This window comes from Zootoca vivipara, chromosome 8, assembly GCF_965207765.1.
Source record: "Zootoca vivipara chromosome 8, rZooViv2.hap1.1, whole genome shotgun sequence".
NCBI classification, from domain to species: domain Eukaryota; kingdom Metazoa; phylum Chordata; class Lepidosauria; order Squamata; family Lacertidae; genus Zootoca; species Zootoca vivipara.
The window spans coordinates 10391681-10412217 of NC_142591.1; the positions used below are offsets into that span (position 1 = coordinate 10391681).

At 43.4% G+C, this 20537-nt stretch overlaps 1 protein-coding gene across 1 annotated transcript in view; it reads right to left on the reverse strand.

Moving 5' to 3' along the window:
- GABBR2 (gamma-aminobutyric acid type B receptor subunit 2) overlaps nt 1-20537 on the reverse strand; it is a 248965-nt gene that overhangs the window by 162764 nt on the left and 65664 nt on the right. The window contains exon 3 of the mRNA XM_035124845.3: nt 14272-14442. Coding sequence (XP_034980736.1) covers nt 14272-14442 — 171 coding nt within the window. The remainder of the gene's footprint in view (nt 1-14271; nt 14443-20537) is intronic.

Below are 20537 nucleotides of genomic sequence, written 5' to 3' on the forward strand. Positions count from 1 at the left end.
TAGGGCACATTGCAATAGTTAATACTGAGCACAACGTTGATGTTAATACAGAAAACATCAGAAATGTACACAAAAAATTGGGAACTTTTGTTTTCTAGAAACAAAAGTATCCATTAATATGCATTTTTATAACTGTTTCTCAACAGCTTGATTCATGTCATTTCAATCATATATACTATGCTTTCATATATACTATGCTTTATATTTAGGACAAGGGGAAGCTATAGTTTGCACATTTAAAAAAGTTTCAATTTTTGAAAATGAAGAAAAACTTAGCTGCCATATGTACTACACTGTGAGTGGTAGTGGCTTCCAATATCTCTTTTTTTTAAAAAAAAATATTTTTATTAATTTTCCAATTAAAACCAATTATATCACATTCAATATTTCAAATTATACACATATATATATCAATCAAACCGAATGTTATGCCAAATCATCTAAAGAATTTTTTATTTGGGTTCCCATGCTTCAAGAAATTGGGAATTCCTCGCAACTGTCCACTGCCGTCTTTTTTCTAAAGTTCAAATCGTCCTCCAAGTTCATAATAATCCAGATCTTCCCCTTACAGTCACATAGATGTTTTCCACTTTCATCCGATTGTTTCCCAGCCGCTGAGATAAATATCAAACCAAGTTTCACAGGTGTTCTTTCTCCTGTGTGAGTTAATCAGTCCAGCCTCCCCATAAATCTTCTTAATGGAGCTCCTTGTTGCGTCGAAGCAGCCCGAAGTAGCGCCATCTCAAAAAGCTCAAATCACTTTCGCTTTCTCTCATAGCCATGAAGATTCACGATCATTATAGAATTTACAGCTTTTTCAGGCAGGAGACCCAAACATCAAACCATAAACTCTTGGTAAATTAATGGATCTCCTTGCCCTATAGCTGAACTTAGCTTCAGGTCGCTGCTCCAATTTAAAGTGCGTCACAACTCATAAATCCTCCGAGCGCGTCCAGAACCCCTTCCGCCCGACTAGGGGGAGGCTTTTCTCATCGGCAACTCCACATCTTTAAAAAAATATGTTCAGTAACAACAGTTATAAAGTTCAACTCACACAGTCTTTTGCTTCTCTTTCACTCCAAACAAGCCAGGACATCGCGTCCGGGAAGGTACGATGCAGCAATATGAAGGAAAAAAAAAATAAAAACTCACTTCCCTTATCGCTCCGTCCCCATCAATCCTTCTTCCAGATGCAGTGCAATCTTTGACTCCTCTCCTTTCAGCAGCATAAATTTCTCAGCAGTAAACAGTGCTTCTTCCCCTCCTTCTGAAGTATGTCCATAGATTTAAGCCTAATTATCTTCTTTAACCATGGAAATCCCCGCCATGCAGATTAGCGTCCGGGAGTCCTGGCCCTCGTAAGTGCTCAGCCCAAGCTCCCCCCACTCCAAAAACAGTCGGAGTGGGTCAGGGGGCATCGCGGGCCAGCGGCCCCTCTCCGTAACCCCCGGAGAGGGTAGGGGGTTGCCATTTACTCCCCTAGCAACCGCCAAATTCCTTACGAAGGTCAGAGAGATGGAAAACAGGTCCGCCATTCCTGCAGGCGGAAACCGGAACCACGTGGCTTCCAATATCTCAAGCAAAGGTCTTTTCTTTTCCATACTCTTAAGCAGAAAGATGCACAGTAGGGATGCAATGCATAAGTTCTATCTACCTTTAGTGAAAATTTATTGTTCATTTATTTTTTTACAAGTCTAAATGCTAAAAAAACCTTTATTGTTAAGTAGAACTTTGCTATTGCAAGTAAATAAATCACTTCCTGGTCATTTTAGTTTGATGACAATAACACAATTCTGTTAAAATAAAAAACAAAAATAGTAAGTTGTTCCACAAGCTTGAGCAGACACAGTTCCCAGGGTTCCCTGGAGAAAGAAAATAACTATGAAAGCAGTTTATGTCTGTGTTGTAGATATCCCTTAAAAGACATTAAGGTGGCAACCCTAATCACCTTTTCTAGTAAGTATGCACCAATGGGGCTTAATTCTAAATAAGCATTTTTAAGATCAGGCGGTAAGGTGAAAAGGTGAAGCAAGGAAATAAGCTTTTAATTACAAACAAAGTTTGCTCCTGCCAATTAGTGTAATATCCAATGCAAGCTTTCAAGCTTGGATCAATTCTGCTTTTTTTCAATATGTGTTGATTCTCCCTCAGTGAGGCTGATTAGTGGTCAAGTACAGAGAACTAATTTTGTTCCATGTTATTCTTGCTACAGTTTGGCTCTTGTTCAGTTTCAGCGAGACCATTATTTAAAATAGGCACAAATTGCAATCTACTTCATTGAGGTGGTGTTTAATTTAAGACAGGCTATAAAAAGAGTTGGCTTAATCAACATAAGAATGCCTATTATCAACATTTTTAGACCAGAATCCTGTTGTGTTAACTGAAGAGTAGTTCGAACCACAACCTTGGAAAATCTTGTCGAATGTTCCCCCTGTCCAAGCAGGCTAGAGGATAATATTATAGCAGAGATCATGTGACACAGCATGACAACTGGTCTGCTAAAGCTATTAACTCTAGCATGGTTCCTCAGACTGAGCAGTACATCCCTGAGGCACAGACCAAGGTGCTTTCCAATTGGGCATCTCCACATGTCTGCTTGACCACCTGTTTCCAGAAAACCAGGCCTTACAGCAATACATGCGAAATAGTTCTGCCGAGTGGGTAAAAGAAATACACATTCAGCCTCTGGACTGCTTACATGAGTCAGGCTAACAGATGCTGGGAGTAATCATCTTTTAAAAGCACAAACAGGTGGAGGCAAAGCAAAGACTGAATGCATACCCCCCCAAAAAAACAAGTAGTGATCACTCTGCCAAAATTGACCACAATGACCATCTGTTCAGCATATGCAATTCCTCCCAGTGCATGCAAACAGCTCTACATTCACAAAGTCCACCATTGTACCTGTACCTGAGCATCTTTTGACTGAACTCAGTTTAGAAGATGCTATCACATTAGAGAAGCCAATGCTCTAAGTTTCATGCTTTGGCTTCCTGTTTTAAACATATTATTATAAAATGACCAATCCATGGATACTCTCATATTTCTGACTGTTTGGAATGCTCTGAATAGCACTCACAACTAGGTATGCCTACGTTACAGATGTGATTCTGCTGCTCCAATTGGCCACCAAGACACTTTACATCTGCCTAATATTTATCAAGTGTGTTGTGTGCCACCTTGTTCTGTTGTTGTTTAGTCGTTTAGTCGTGTCCGACTCTTCGTGACCCCATGGACCATAGCACGCCAGGCACTCCTGTCTTGCACTGCCTCCCGCAGTTTGGTCAAACTCATGTTCGTAGCTTCGAGAACACTGTCCAACCATCTCGTCCTCTGTCGTCCTCTTCTCCTAGTGCCCTCCATCTTTCCCAACATCAAGGTCTTTTCCAAGGATTCTTCTCTTCTCATGAGGTGGCCAAAGTATTGGAGCCTCAGCTTCACGATCTGTCCTTCCAGGGAGCACTCAGGGCTGATTTCCTTAAGAATGGATAGGTTTGATCTTCTTGCAGTCCATGGGACTCTCAAGAGTCTCCTCCAGCACCATAATTCAAAAGCATCAATTCTTCGGCAATCAGCCTTCTTGATGGTCCAGCTCTCACTTCCATACATCACTACTGGGAAAACCATAGCTTTAACTATACGGACCTTTGTCGGCAAGGTGATGTCTCTGCTTTTTAAGATGCTGTCTAGGTTTGTCATTGCTTTTCTCCCAAGAAGCAGGCGTCTTTTAATTTCGTGACTGCTGTCACCATCTGCAGTGATCAAGGAGCCCAAGAAAGTAAAATCTCTCACTGCCTCCATTTCTTCCCCTTCTATTTGCCAGGAGGTGATGGGACCAGTGGCCATGATCTTGGTTTTTTTGATGTTGAGCTTCAGACCATATTTTGCGCTCTCCTCTTTCACCCTCATTAAAAGGTTCTTTAATTCCTCCTCACTTTCTGCCATCAAGGTTGTGTCATCTGCATATCTGAGGTTGTTGATATTTCTTCCGGCAATCTTAATTCCGGCTTGGGATTCATCTAGTCCAGCCTTTCGCATGATGAATTCTGCATATAAGTTAAATAAGCACGGAGACAATATACAACCTTGTCGTACTCCTTTCCCAATTTTGAACCAATCAGTTGTTCCATATCCAGTTCTAACTGTAGCTTCTTGTCCCACATAGAGATTTCTCAGGAGACAGATGAGGTGATCAGGCACTCCCATTTCTTTAAGAACTTGCCATAGTTTGCTGTGGTCGACACAGTCAAAGGCTTTTGCATAGTCAATGAAGCAGAAGTAGACGTTTTTCTGGAACTCTCTAGCTTTCTCCATAATCCAGCGCATGTTTGCTATTTGGTCTCTGGTTCCTCTGCCCCTTCGAAATCCAGCTTGCACTTCTGGGAGTTCTCGGTCCACATACTGCCTAAGCCTGCCTTGTAGAATTTTAAGCATAACCTTGCTAGCGTGTGAAATGAGCGCAATTGTGCGGTAGTTGGAGCATTCTTTGGCACTCCCCTTCTTTGGAATTGGGAATTGTTCTATTTCCCGTAAAAGTGGGTTTACAGATATTGTGATTAATTTAATTGAATAAATGAAAACATAAATACAATATCTACTTCAGAGGCCCTCCTCAAAGTACGTATCTTATCCCGGGGAGCAGGGAGGAAATAGCTATGTGGTGATCAAGGAGAAGATCTTTTCAGTGGCGACACCTTGATGAAGGAATGTCCTCTTCTAAAAGGTGGTAAAGGTAAAGGGACCCCTGACCATTAGGTCCAGTCGTGACCGCCTCTGGGGTTGCGCGCTCATCTTGCATTATTGGCCGAGGGAGCCGGCTTACAGCTTCCAGGTCATGTGACCAGCATGACAAAGCCGCTTCTGGCGAACCAGAGCAGCACATGGAAACGCCGTTTACCTTCCCGCTGTAGCGGTTCCTATTTATCTACTTGCATTTTGACATGCTTTCGATCTGCTAGGTTGGCAGGAGCTGGGACCAAGCAACGGGAGCTCACCCCATCACAGGGCCGACCTTCTGATCAGCAAGCCCTAGGCTCAGTGGTTTAACCACAGCGCCACCTGGGTCCCTTCTTCTAAAAGGTGAGGGAGGTGCAAATACAGAGATATTTGTAATATTTGAGTTGTTCAGCAGTCGATTTTATTGCTTTTTATACTGGTTTTATGGTTTTTTCTGCTTTTAAAACTTTTGTTATTTTGTATTTCTATTACTTCATATAATGTTTTGCATTTTTGTTATTGTTTTTATTATTCTGGTCTGCTTGCAATACCTCAAGGACCACCTCTCCCCATATGAACCAACCCGGACCCTGCAATCATCATCTGAGGTCTTCCTTTCTGTGCCTCCTCCTCAAGATGTCCGGAGGGTGGCAGCATGTGAATGGGCCTTTTCTGCAGTGGCTCCCCATTTGCGGAATGCTCTCCCTAAGGAGGCTTTGCCTGGCACCTTTTTTTACATATCTTTAGGCACCAGGCAAAAAAACATTTCTCTGTAAGCAGGCATTTAAAATTCTATGGCCTTTTAAATGTGTTTGTGTGAAGGAGAGTTATTGGTTTGTTTCCGATTTTGCTTTATTATGTATTTTGTGTTCTCATTTTGCATTTTTATGTGATCTTCAGGTGTAGGGTGATATACAAATTTAATAAATAATAACAAGTGAAGCATACAAATGCTCTAAATAACATTAAAAAGAACCATGTTTCACCTCTTCTCCAAGCCAACTTTGCACATGATTGGATTTCTTGTACAAATTGTGAACTATAGAGAGCCAACTACAACAGTTGCGCTGGCTATTTATTATGATCATTGGTATGGATTTAATAGATTCTATATATGTATATAGTTTTAATTCTACCAATGTTTAATTGCTTCATATATATTTTTCTCTGCTTTTAGCAGTTCTTATTTTTATCTGTAAGCCAAATTGAGCGCCATCAGGGAAAACAGCGGGGTAAAAATATAATAATAATAATAATAATAATAATAATAATAATAATAATAATAATAATAGCAACAACAACATAACTGCAACTCGTGCTTTTTGCCTTTCATATCTCCAAAAAGAAAAATGTACTCATTCCAAATAATGAATGCATTAAAAATAATAAAAGGTGACCATGTTGACATGAAAGATAAGCATCTCCCACCATTCATTGCATAGCTCTTTAGGTCTTGTCATGTCCTCCTCAACTTGCTCCTGGGGACTAAGCCAGAGGCAGCTGCCTTTGTTAATCTACCATCCTTCTCATGACAGACAAGCAGTCCTAAAGTTATCTTACAGAAATGAAACCGACATTGATGGAAAACACCAAAGGGAAGAAACCAACACAAATACCACTTCTGTACACTTTAGTAAGTTTTTAAAAATAATAATAATAATAATGGTGCAATGGCTGGCAGGTCAGCCTCTGGACTTTTGGAAGGTAAGTGCCAAGGATTTTCAATTCAATAACCTTTATTAGGCATAACAGACCCAACAATTTCAGAACAGACATTGTAAATAAAATATTTAAATTATAAACCAAGTGCCAAGGATAACCTGCAATCATTCTTCCTTTCCACCCTCTATATTGGTTTAAATCTGTCAGAGACTAAATAATTGTTTGTTTTGTTTTTATCTTGCAAGCAAATTAAAGAGTTGTTTGACAGGATACCAGGAAGACAACACGGGAATTAAAATTAATCCCCCAACTCACATAAAAGGAAACAATGAATGAGCAAAAGGAGTGGAGACAACATCATGACTTAGTATTAAAGCGAGTCAAACTACACCTCAGTGTAACTCAAGCCAACGTAAACTGGAGCATATCGAGCACAAAGTTCATTCTCTTTTGTCTTATAAAAATACAGCACTGGAACCAATGGCTGAACTAAGTTAGCATTCTGCTGTTCAGAGAACATTAGTAATGACTTCCTGTACTTTGCGGCAGCTTCCAGTAAGGGACTCTGGCTGATAGGAGAAATCTACAAGCTGCTAAAACTTGAGAACATGTTTTAGGTGAAATGATTCCTTCCATTATAAAAGGGGCCTGGGTGTCATGGATTTAAAAGTCCGCAACAGCAATTTGACAAGTGGATTCTGCCTTCCCAGTTTGCACTTCCCAAAACAATGCATGAACTGAAACTCAGGTGCATTTTGAAATTCACACTTCTCTGAATTCTCTGTTTCAGTTCTCATAACAAAAGATGTGCACAAAAAATGTTTTTTAGTGAAGGTAACATACAAAAATGCATTACACACAGGGAAAACGTTTGCAGAGATGTGTGCATATTAGCAAAAACATGCACTTGAACGCTGAAAACTTTTTTTTGCGATAATTATTATTTGTTGTTGTTGTTGTTGTGAACTGTTGTGAAAATGTAAGTTGAATTTAAGACTGGAAAATCAAGGAACTGAATTTAAGAGATCCATCCATGCCAACTCCCATCAACTGCAAGCAGTGATCACAAAAAGCGCATGTTTTTAAACATTTGTCACATTTTTGGATACAGTGGTACCTCGGTTTATGAACACAATTGGTTCTGGAAGTCTGTTCATAAATTGAAGCGTTCATAAACTGAAGCGAACTTTCCCATTGAAAGTAATGGAAAGTGGATTAATCTGTTCCAGATGGTCCGCGGAGTACTTAAACTGAAGCGTTCCTAAACTGAAGTGAACTTTCCCATTGAAAGTAATGGAAAGTGGATTAATCCGTTCCAGACGGGTCCGCGGAGTACTCAAACTGAAGCGTACTTAACCCGAAACATGGGTGTAATTGGTTCCGGAAGTCTGTTCATAAATTGAAGCGTTCATAAACTGAAGCGAACTTTCCAATTGAAAGTAATGGAAAGTGAATTAATCCGTTCCAGATGGGTCCGCAGCGTTCGTAAACCGAAAATTCGTAAACCGAGGTGTTCATAAACTGAGGTTCCACTGTATTCACATTTTACATATTTAGGTGTAGACTTAAAAAAACAAAAACCCATAGGTATATAAAACCTAAAAAGGATACCACATAAAGCACAACCAGTTGGTGTTCATGCACACCAAGAGCTGTTGGCAGCAACACAGCTGCATATGCTGTTTACATTAAAAGATCATGCGTTTCTACTGCAAACACTGGCTACAAGCAAAGCAGCCTTACATTGAAAGCTGCTGCTGCAAAAATACCACAATGGGCTGGGGGTTTTGGGGGGGACAGCTTGCTTTGGTTTTTTTTAACCTAGCTATTTCCAATTGCTGGCACTGCTCTAAACAGTTCGGGGGTCTGCATCAAGTTTCATTTCCCTTCTCCACGCAGATTATCACTGGGAATAACAATTCTGCAGCCTAAATTAGGCCCTGAGCGAGACTTGTGAGCTTTCCCACCATCGGCAAATTAAGCCCTCTGGGGTGCAGAGGAAGGCCAATTACCTCCTGCAGAAATGCCCAGGCTGGAACCCCAGTTGACTAAAACATTGTAAACAGCCTTGTGAGAGAGACAGCCCCTCTTAGGAAACCAGTTATTCTCCCAAAAATGGAGAGGATACTTACAGACTCCCAGCTTCACACCAGCTAAGCAAATACGATGTGGTCATTCAAAGACTGATGCCTGAACTTCAGACACAGCTGTGACAAAGGCTGGTTTTGTGCCTAAAGAGTAAGGCGGCTAAATATGTAAACGTCCTAATTAAATCATGTCTAGCAGTGATATATAAGGAGAGTCCTCTGCAAAGTGTCTGCCCATCTCCCCAACCACCAGCAGATGTTGAAACCTCTTCCTGATGAGCATGAATTATGATTGGCTGGGTGAGGCACTTCGTCAGTGAATACCCACCTGGGTCAGATACACCTTAAAAGATGACAGCTGTGTTGCAGTCTTTGTCTTTTCTAAATCCCCTCCCACGCTCCAGTAACCAGCAACTGATGCCTAAAGCGGCCTATGCCACAGGTAGCCACATAGGGTAAGTGAAGTTTGGATTAAGTGTAGGGTTAGTTATACCAATATTGTGGCATTGTGCTTTGTTTCTATTTGAACTGCATACAGTACTTGCTATTCCTCCTATCTTCTCCCTTTTTTACACATATTCCTTTTTCAATAAACTGCTTCACTGGATTTCTGTACCGGTTTGTGAACACAATCAAGGGCCGGTTAACCTCCCACATGGCTTAGGTTGCTGGGATCATGCAACTGGTTGTTAGAGTACCTGGGAAAGTGATGGGGGGGCAGGGGACGGGCTGGCATTGCCAAGCTGTAGACCTAGAATTTAGCTGGCTGCTCCCTTACTCCTGAGGTGACCATTGTAAGGCGGTAGGAATCCTGCATCCCTGGCTCTAGGTGTGCATGCATGAGAAGGTAGGGGCTCATTCCCATTATCCAGATGGTAACTGTGGCCACAGCAGAAATAATGGCTTGTGCCCAAGGCTGCATACGAATAGTCTACCTAAGCTAGGTGATTATTATAGATTCTGTACAGCTACAAGGTTGAAGGCAAGGTGAGGCTCAAGACAAGCTTTTTATTCAGTCTGGGGAAACCAGACAATAGATGGAACTTGGAATGCATCTCCAAGGATGTCACTATAATGCGTTTTGTGGGTGGGTGGAGTCAGAATTGGAGCTAGACCTCACAACAATACTTTAATTCTATTACTGCTTCTGGGATGACTTTTTTTTTTTAAGAGAAATGGAGCATACTCCTTAACTAGAGTCCTAGAAGACAGTATAGTGGAAAAATAAGACGTGGAGGAATTTGTCTATCTTAAAGAAAAAAACTGTACAAGGAATGAGAGAAATCCTCTGTTTTTTGGAAAAGGAAATGGGATTGCTCTCCCCTGCTTATTTTCTTTTTCTCTCCCCATGCAAATGATATACTTGCCTGAGTAGTGTGAAGAATGAACGGGGGACCTGACTGAGTATTGGAAAAGCAATGTATTGGACATGTTGTGCTGCCAGCTTCTATGACCACAGAGCTTTTTGCTGCTGTTTGTGCGTCTCCAAGCTCAGTTCTTCAGTCTCACTTGAAACCGTGTGAAAGAGAAGGGAGGAAGTAATCAGGGAAATCTTTCCATCTCTCACTTCTCTTAGATAACAGAAGCACCATGAGAGGAACAAGATAATAGAAAACCTACTTAAGACAAGAATCTAGTAGAAGCACTTTCTGTTCAGTCCCTACAATGGGAAGGACAAGCATGAGTTTGAAAAAGCAACAACTGTTTGCATTTTATTTGTTAAAGCACCCATTTTGCCAAACCGGTTCATATAATTAAACCATGTGTTTCTATTGAAAGATGTTAATTTTACTTTGTGAAATTGCATTGTAAATGCAAAGCTCTAGATGCAAACAATTATTTATCTGTTTACTACCTTCAGGCTACCGTAGCAGTTGCTATTTCTTTTATGTTGGGGGGGGGGGAAATATTTGTGTAAAATTTAAACACAGGGGACTAATTAGCAATTTGTCCAAAAGAATCATAGAAGACTGAATGAGGTATTTGGATATCTTTCAGTATTATAAAGATTTTACATGCCTTAAAAATAAATAAATATGTACAGTGGTACCTTGGGTTACAGACGCTTCAGGTTCCAGACACTTCAGGTTCCAGACTCTGCTGACCCAGAAATAGAACCTTGGGTTAAGAACTTTGCTTCAGGATGAGAACAGAAATCACGCGGCAGCAGCAGCAGCAGCAGCAGCAAGAGGCCCCATTAGCTAAAGTGGTACCTCAGGTTAAGAACAGTTTCAGGTTAAGAACGGACCTCCAGAACGAATTAAGTTCTTAACCCGAGGTACCACTGTATATCCATTTTGAAGCTTACTTGGACAAGGAACTGCCATACTGAATCAAATTTGAGGATAGAACTAGTTTTGCTTTTACAATTTGTCACAACTGCTTTCCTACCTACTGTGCTTGTCAATAACCCTGGAAAGTTGGTGGTGGGGGAAGGCAGTTTTCCATTTATCTTCTCATTCCGCGCCCCCCCCACATTAAATCTGTGTATTGATTTCCATTCTTAAATGAAACAGGTGAATGGGGATTGGCTCTGCCTAGCAGAGAGATCAAAGGACTCTCTCATTTTATAGGGAAATAGAATATCCTTAAGAGTTTGATTGACTAGATTACTGCATAAATGATACATCCTGCCAGCACAGAAACGTATCCACCCCCCTCATCACAAGCTTGATTTGGTCATTCTTTGTAACTCAAAACACACCAATTCTAAAATGGATTAACTCTTTGTGTACTGCCCACAGCTCTTTAGGGGAACAGTGGTATACAAATGAAATAAATATACAGATAAATGTTTGAAGTAACAGGTAGGTAGCCGTGTTGGTCTGCCGTAGTCGAAACAAAATAAAAAAATTCCTTCCAGTAGCACCTTAGAGACCAACTAAGTTTGTTGTTGGTATGAGCTTTCGTGTGCATGCACACTTCTTCAGAAGTTGGTCTCTAAAGTGCTACTGGAAGGATTTTTTTTATTTTGTTTGAAGTAAGTCTCATAAAAATCAATAGGGTTTCCCAGTGCTTTTTCTCTTAAAAAATGTTTAGGGGTACTCTCATTTTCCTACTCCTATTGAAATACTGCCCCTCAATGAGGCCAAACTTACCAATTCACAAAATCCTCCTAGATTCACAGAGGTATGCGGGAAAAAGCACTGGGGTTTCCCCACCAGTAAATGTGCTTAGAAATGGAGTTTCAGTATTTTGCCGTAACTTGAGGCATGTAATATTTCAAACTAAGCCAGTATATTAGACAGAGTGCTATTTTTTGTTTACATTTCATTTTCTGTTATTCTAGTGCCATCTCACTTTTGTGTAATAGTTTTGCCTTAGGTGTTCAAAAACTCTTGCCAAATACCTATTAAGCCTCCAGCTGCCTGAAATTAAATTACTCTTGATACAGTGCAAAGAAGAGATAAATGGTACAACTGAAAAGTTAAATAAGAAAGGTGTCTGCAAACACATATCTGCTTTACTCTTGGTGGCTGTTAACATGGGTTACTGCTTTACTGTCGCTACTGCTAAACAGTGCCTAGTACAGGGTCCCAAAACTAAGGCCCGGGGGCCGGATGCGGCCCAATCGCCTTCTAAATCCGGCCCGCGGACAGTCTGGAAATCAGCATGCTTTTACATGAGTAGAATGTGTCCTTTTATTTAAAATGCATCTCTGGGTTATTTGTGGGGCATAGGAATTCGTTCATATTTTTTTTCAAAATACAGTCCGGCCCCCCACAAGGTCTGAGGGACAGTGGACCGGCCCCCTGCTGAAAAAGTTTGCTGACCCCTGGCCTAGTAGCTACAGTATAAAAGGTAAAGGTAAAGGACCCCTGACAGTTAAGCCCAGTCACGAACAACTCTAGGGTTGTGGTGCTCATCTCAATTTACTGGCCGAATGAGCCGACGTTTGTCCACAGACAGATTTTCTGCGTCATGTGGCCAGCATGACTAAGCCGCTTCTGGCAAAACCAGAGCAGCGCACGGAAACACCATTTACTTTCCCGCCGGAGTGGTACCCATTTACTGTATCTACTTGCACTTTTTGGCATGCTTTCGAACTGCACTTTTTGGCATGCTTTCGAACTGCAGCAGGAGCTGGGACCGAGCAACGGGAGCTCACCCCGTCACGGGGATTCGAACCGCCGACCTTCCGATCGGCAAACCCAAGGCTCAGTGGTTTGCACTACAGCGCCACCCACGTCCCTTAGCTACAGTATAGGTAACTTTAAAATAGGAATGAGAAGGAGAACAACCCCCATCTGCCTGGGTTTAAGGAACTAGATAATGATAGCTAGGCTGAGTATGATGCCACTGTTTGGCACTTGTTTTTTCATGCTAGACGTTGGCAATGAATAATTCTGAGAGCAAGTGTGGACGAAATCCAGTCCCCCAAACCATCACACCTATCACATGGCAAGGCAAGGCTGCCTGTATGCAGGTAATCCAGCACTTCAAACTCCATCTAGCTCTTTCTTCCCTTAATTGCCATTTATGGAATGCTCTCCCTAGGGAGGCTCACCTGAGATCTTGAGGTGCCATGCAAAAACATTCCTCCCAGGACTTTGGCTAATTATTGTTTTGCTTGTTATTATGATATGCATTTTTTGTGTTTTTTTATATTGTACAGCTGCCCTATGATCTTCAGATGAAGATCACATTGACATTTAATAAATAATACATTGAAATTTAACATTGACATTTAATAAATAATAATTATAACTATGCGCATAAATAGCTGTATATTTATTAGCATCTATTAGGATATTACTCCTGGAAACCCCTCCCCTCAAAACTGAAAATCACATTTGACTCAAAAAGCTTGCAGACTATTCAATGCTGTGGGAAGAAAGCTTACAAGATACCTATCTTATTATAGCTTCACACATTTCACACCAACACAGCCTTTTGTCTTAGGACTAGAAGTACAGAAAGCTAAATTTATCAGAACCAGTTCATACAATGCTTTCCCCTATTATTGAAGCCCTCTTACATGTGAGCTTGAATGTTGGGCTCATACAAGCTCACATTGCAGGGACAGGCGGAAGGGTTCACACAAACTACATAAAGTCTCCTTTGAACTCCTGTCTCAAAGCACTGGCATAATGAGATCTATGCTCTGACATAGAATAGGAAAGCAGCTTGGGAATTGTACAGAGTTCTTGCTAGTATGTCCAGGTGTCAGGAATATAAAGCGTTAAACCAGAAATCGCAACCTCAGGCTCTGTTCTGAGAGAAGCGGCATAGGGCAGCCTGGCCTTGCCCCTGGACTCTTTCCCAACTCTTCTCGCTAGCCTCTTGACCCAATCAGAACAAGCCTTTCAACAATGCCATTTGTGTCCAATTATGCATCTGCTTTGCAGGATAATCCTTGTTCATAACCTGACCCTTGGAAAGCCAAGACTTATTCATGTGAACCTGAGCTTGGCTGCACTTCTCACACCCAAGTATCTTCTAACCAACCTAGAATAGAAAAATCTCATCTGAACAACAGAGGAAGACTACTACTTTTGCACTCATGCCTTCCTTGAGATCATGTTGTTGGTCAATGTGGGACACAGGGTACCGGACTAGGTAGGACTTTGGTTTGATCCAATAGCACTTCTATGTGATTCCACCCCCCACCCCACCCCACCCCCCATATTCTGAAGTGAGATGATCCTGAAGTGACTACGCTTTAAGTGACTTCTGCCAGTTTGAGCCAGCACCCAATGAAATGCTTCTTTGAAATACCGGTACAAGTATCTCAACTTGCCACCACATGCAAAAACATGCAACTTTTGCAGCCAGTTTCTAGCACAAGAATTTAAGCAGATCTTACCTCAGAAAATCTTTGTATGTCTTGGGTCAGAGTCCCCACCCTCTTCCATTTGTAGTGTTTGAGCAACTTCAGAATTGCAGGGTTCACAGCGTTATCGGATGGCACTGTCCGGAAGAAATAAGGATACTTTTTCTTATCAGCTAACTCTGGTGTCGTTGCTGCGAATGAAAGCTGAAAAACAAAAAACATTTTTTTAAAAAATATCAGCTTAATCTAATAATCTGCAAGATATTTGTGTGTGTGTGTGTGTTATAAAAGATTAAAACGGAAACCAATTATGTACTGTACATTTCTATGTCTGTTATCCACATTGTACCGTACATATGCCTGCCCTAAAACATGGCCATAGCTGTAAGTAATGCCAATAGGATGCTTACTGTTAAAAATAGCTACACCAGGGGTCAGGTCCCACTTTGAAGGGAGATCATAGCTGCCAAGTTTTCACTTTTCTCGCGAGGAAGCCTATTCAGCATAAGGGAAAATCCCTGTAAAAAAGGGATAACTTGGCAGCTATGAGGGAGATGGAGGTTCAAAAGATTGGGGGGGGAGACCTCTTTCTATTGATGGGCACAGGGCTCTCATGTGACAGTGAAAATATGTGAAAAACACTGGTCTACATTTGCTTTTCCATGCAACCAATTTACCACATGCAAAACATATGCACATTGATTGGTCCCTAGTTGCCTCCCCATAGATTCTCAAGTCCATACAGAAGGTCATCCTTGAAGCCAATGGATCAACTGGCCTCAAAATATGAATTATGCATCAATTAATGTACATAGATATGATACGAGATTTTAACTAATATCTAGTTAACAGATAGGAAAACCAGGTTGCATTTATTTGCATAAAATTAATTCAGCGGTGATTTAGCTACAGTTTCTGTAACAATTTCAGTGGTTTAGACCAGAACAAAACTCCCACTGGTGAGCTGAGTTCTGCTAATGAGATTCCCTGCAATCCCTTAGCCCCTTAAAAATCTGTTTCAGAGGGTTGTAAGACTCTCTGGAGCAGCATGAGAGGAAGTGCAGGGGGCTGCAAGGAGGGCCAGGAATTCCACACAAAAAAAACTGCTCTGCCCCACCCTCTAGCAAGAGCCTTCAATCCTGGATACCAGAAGGCAGCGCCGTGTTAAGCATATCTTGTGCCGTGGTGCAAAGATCCCTCCTGTGGCCCCCCCCCCCATTTCCCAGAGCTGTCGACCTTTTCCCAAGCCTCTGCAGGGATCGCTCTCCTCCCGCGGAGGCTTGGGAAGGAAGCTGCACACCTATCAGCCATATAGTTGGCGGGGTGCAGCTTCCATCCTAAGCCTCTGCAGGGAGGCTTGGGAGGCAAGCTGTTTAGAACATTACTTGTTTGGGAGGGAAAAGGAGAAAAGTGAATTGGGAGGCTTAAGCAAGACTTCATGATGGTGGGTATCTGATAAAATGGTCATGAAAGCAGAGCAAAAGGAAGGTGACAGCTGACCAAGGATCCAGGAGTCCATGAGCACCCACCCTTTGGTGTGCCTAATTTTTTATGATGCAAGCCTCCACGCAGGACCTTGTGAGCTTCCTAATAATAATAATAATAGCCTTGAGAATTCAGCATCACTGAACTCGGTGGAACCTGCTTCCAAGTAAACGTGCATGGGGAGAACCGGTAGCACTAGGGTTCCAGCTCTATCCGCCTGGGCAGGTTGACTCTGAAGCCAGACCCCACTGAGTTTAATGGGACTTCAGCTCCTCAGGCATCAGATGGCTAATGAAACTAGGGAAGCCCCAACCCACATAATCCATCGCAGGACATGGCACAAGCACACCCCATTTGAATGGCAATGCCCACCAAGTGGGGGTGGGGGCCACTTCCTCAGACGACGACGACAGCGGCTCAACGGGCAACGGCTGAGGGGATTCCCGCGGCCGAGGAAGAGGAGGTGGTGGTGGTGGTGGAGAAGGCCCGTCTTCGTCCTCAACCACCACCTCAGAGTTGAGGAGTAGCTCTTCATCAGCCGCAGCCCGTGTCGTCACCGCAGAGCACTTGAGGGAGCCATTCAGCCGGTTCCTGCGTGGGGGCTCGAGGCGGAATTCTCCTCCATGCTGCTCAGCGGGGAGGGAGGACTGCCACGGCCTCAGGGCTCCCCATGCACGAGGAGGTGAAAGCAGCCAGCTCACGGCCCGCCCAGAAGGAGCAGCACAAGCAGCAGGAGCAGCGCCAATGCGCCTGCTCACGCAGAGGGGAGCAGGCCGAGGAGGGTAGTACTGTAATAAGGAAAGAGGCAACGCCAACCAGGGTGGGAGGAGCAGACCGGCCGCCCAATCAGCTCCCGGAGACAGTGCGAAGGTTGGGTTGGCGGGGCTCGCGCTGATCCTGCTGACGGACAGGAAAGGTTGTGGGGGGGGGTATGAGGGCGCCCACATGAGAATAACTGTTATAGACACACACAAAAACACACACCAAGTTTAGAACATTATAGTTGGTGGGGCGCAGCTGGCAGGCGTGTAGGGAAAGGGGAGGCCTCCAGCAAAGCCACGCAGCTCCCCCATTCACTGGGGCGCCCCTGAGAGGCCAGCGTCCTGGTGTAATGAGCCACTAAGCCCAATGGGAAAGACGCCTCTGCCAGAAGGAGTCCCACCTCACTACTGTTCCCCATTCATAGAGGGCTAGTGGGGATCTAATTCTAAGCCATTCATAATACTGTTGCTTGTTTATCCCACAGCAGCAGCTTTGTATTCAAACAGAAATCAAACACTGCTTTGACGTTCTCTCTCCAGCTTGCTGATTTCCTTCTAGGTCACATCACTGCTACCTCCAAACTCTGGCTTTGCTCGTCATCCATGACAACCTCACCAGGGGGCTAGCCTGGCTATTCCAAAAATTAGAAGCCTTGATTAAATTCTAACACTTGCTGGTTCCACAGTTTAGAAGGATCTGTCACACATCTTAACACCCCAAACTCCTAACAATATAATTCTTGTTAAAAGTATATGTACACAAAATAAATATCTCTTGGCACCACTTATTACTCATAACAATTCCACATACTGTGTACTGACATTGAATCAATCCACTGCTAACAACAATGAATACCAACAGAATTTCTAAATCCCAATCTTGTTATTCAAACATACGGTACATAAAACCCTATTATTGATATATTTTAATAGATATATAGTTTAAATTCTATCGATGTTTAATTGGTTTTTAATAATTTTTAAATGTTTGTAGCAGTTCTTATTTTTATCTAAGCTGCTGAGTTCCTCTTCAGGTGGGGTATAAATGAAATAACAACAACAATATATCCCATTAAAGTACGTGTTTTATTTTAAATCATTTTTATTTGATTTTACAAATATAGAGTTAAAACAATACCAAAAACCTATCCATATATAGAGATTCCTCTGAATCTCGAGACTTCCCACCATCCCCTCCATGGGTCCTGCTGTCAACATTTTCAGCTGCATATTATTTTGTAATCTATATCGTAATCTGTCCATAGTGTCCATAGTGTTTGTTACATTACAAGTGTTATAAAAATCCTACTAATTACATATTTTAAATACATATTAAATATCAGTGATAATTTAGTTTCTCCAATACCAACACCAGCAAACATCATCATAACATTTCTAAATGCTAATAGCATTTTAAGACTTCTTCTTTTTCTAAAGAATCACATGTAATATATAATTTCAGTTTGCAATAAGCAAATGACTTGTCATCTGGGATGCACTTACCGTGTTTCCCCTTTTTTAAGACACCGTCTTATAACTTTTTTCCCCTCAAAAAACACAAGGTGTCTTATTTTCAGGGGATGTCTTAATTTTTTATTAGGTTTTTATTACGGTACGGTACCTTACTGGCTCGGGGTGCTGCCATCCATCCCATCGCTAACATGGGAGCCGAGGGGCGCAAAATGGAGGCGGGAGAGTGGGGGGAGGGAGAGATGAGAGAGACGCGAAAGGCTCCGGGGTGAATGGCAAGTAGGTCGTCGGAAAGATGCCTGTGTAATCCCGGTCCGTGAGGGGGAAACGAGACCCGTATCCACACCTTGTCCACACCACCGAAACACACATTCATAAGGGGCGGCAGCTCAAGGAGTCAAACTTCCTTTCCCGCTTGAACGCGTGCAGAGGCGGGCAAGGCGAGGGTACGTGCGGGGACCCCCTTCGGGAATCCTCTGTGCCTTTAAACTCAGGAGGTCGAGTAGCCAGCCAGCCCCCCATGCGCGACATCTCTGAGGAAACGTGCTTTTACGCTGAAGTCCCGCAGTATTGCCGCAGGAGGAGGCGGTGGCGGTGGCACCCTGACTCCAGAGGGAACGGGGCGAGTTCGGCGTGGCCCGCCCACCGAGCACCCCCGCGTGTTTCTTGGGCAAAGTGGCAGCGGCAGCACCACGGCAGCGCTCCCTGAGGTGCTCCTGCCTCCCCACTGTTTCCATTAGCGGGCGGGGTGGGGTGGGGGCTCCCTCGCTTGCTCCTCGCCGCCCTTCTCCCTCCATGCATTGGCAAGGCCGCCTTTCAATCAGCCGCCAACTCACCCGCGGCGCGAAAGGGGCCAGCAGCGCTCCCGCCGCCGTTCATTGCCCCGGTGGGCCATGCAGCCCACGATGTTCTGTCGCCCCGGTGGCACGGAAGGGCTTGCAGGCCTCCCGCCGCCGCTCTGCCTCGGGCCATGCAGCCCATGACGCTCTAGCGGCGCGGAAGGGGCCCAGCAGCGCTCCCGCCGCCGTCCGTCACCCCGGCAGCGTGGAAGGGCCCGCTCAGCCTTGGGCCATGCAGCCCATGACGCTCCGGCAGCACAGAAGGGGCCAGCAGCGCTCCCGACGCCAAGGGGTTTCCCCGTTCAGGCGCTCGGCCAGAGTGGAAAAAAGTCCTGAGAAGAGCGGGGGGGAAGTCCTCCTAGCGCGGCTCGCCTGGCGACGCGCTCAATTCATGCACCCCCTCCCACCTGGTCTCAAGCCTCTCTGAGGCTCTAAAGGAGAGCAACAAGGTATGTCTTATTTTCGGGGTATGTTTTATATTTCGCAAATACTTTAAAATCCTACCATGGCTTACTTTATGACTACGTATTAAAAAGGGGGAAACACGGTACTATATCTGTTTAAGAGGTAAGAAGAGCTGCAAACCTTCCAAGGTTTCCTATTAAAGGTATTGGAACTTTGTCCTAATGCCAAATATTTGCACTAGCTAGCTAGCAGTTCCAAATCAAGATGCATCTAGACTACATTGTTCAGACAGTGGAGATTAGCAGTCAGCACTTCCTTCACCCCCCTGTATTCTACCCATTATCCATCCTGCCGTTTGCAGCATTTCCGAGCCACTAAACATTTCATAATTAGAGGATTCCAACAGGCAGAATCCTCTAATTATAGCTCTCTATAATTTGAAACTTTCCCATCGCTATTCTAAATGCATCAGAATTATAGGGTCACAGGCATGCCTCTGTGTTAAGGGTGAGTTGGCCGAATCACATTCTGCCATTATTATGAGAAATTGTGAGGGGCAGTAGGTTTTATGGCTTCTAGTTAGAAAATGTTTCAGTGGACTGAGATGATACTTGGCAGAGTGTGAAAAGTAAGTTTGAGGATGGTCCTTGATGAATTTGGAGTAGGAAGGATAAGAAGTTGCTTGTTTTGAAGGCAGTAAAGACATCTGTTGAACAATTAAGGGTTTACAGACTGAACTAGATAGCCAATGTTCTACTGTCAGAGGCATTATGTCTCTGAACACCAGCTGCTAGGATTTGTGTAGGGTTTACTCGTTGGCCTTTTCTTCTCCCAATGACAACCACAAGGCAGCAGATATTTCCTCCTGGATGAGCTGCCTTCCCAGGTTGGCGAGCCCCATCTGCCCCTCACTTTCCTGTACAGCACATGCAGAAACTGCCTTCTTTACCATTGGACCCACTTTTGGTCTTGTCCGCTCAATCCACTGGAGCCCCTAACTCACCAAGGGTTTGAAACCCATCTGCCCTCACCTGGTTTAAGCAGCTAGTCGTTCCCAGGGTGTGGCCACTGTCACATGCTAACAGCTTCTAGGAACCACAGGTGAGAGCAGAGTGCAGGGTGGGGACCAAAAGTGGACGAGCTATCCCAGAAGGAGCATGATGTTCCGCACCAGACGTACGAATATTCCTTTATTAAAAAAACTCTTTGAGATGTTTTGTCAAAACAAAAAAAGCAGCTCAGAAATAAAATATTGGAGAAAATATTTCAGATTGTGTTTTTAATATTTTATGATCAAATGTGTGTCTCAGTGAAAAATGCAATGTAATTAGCTGTCACC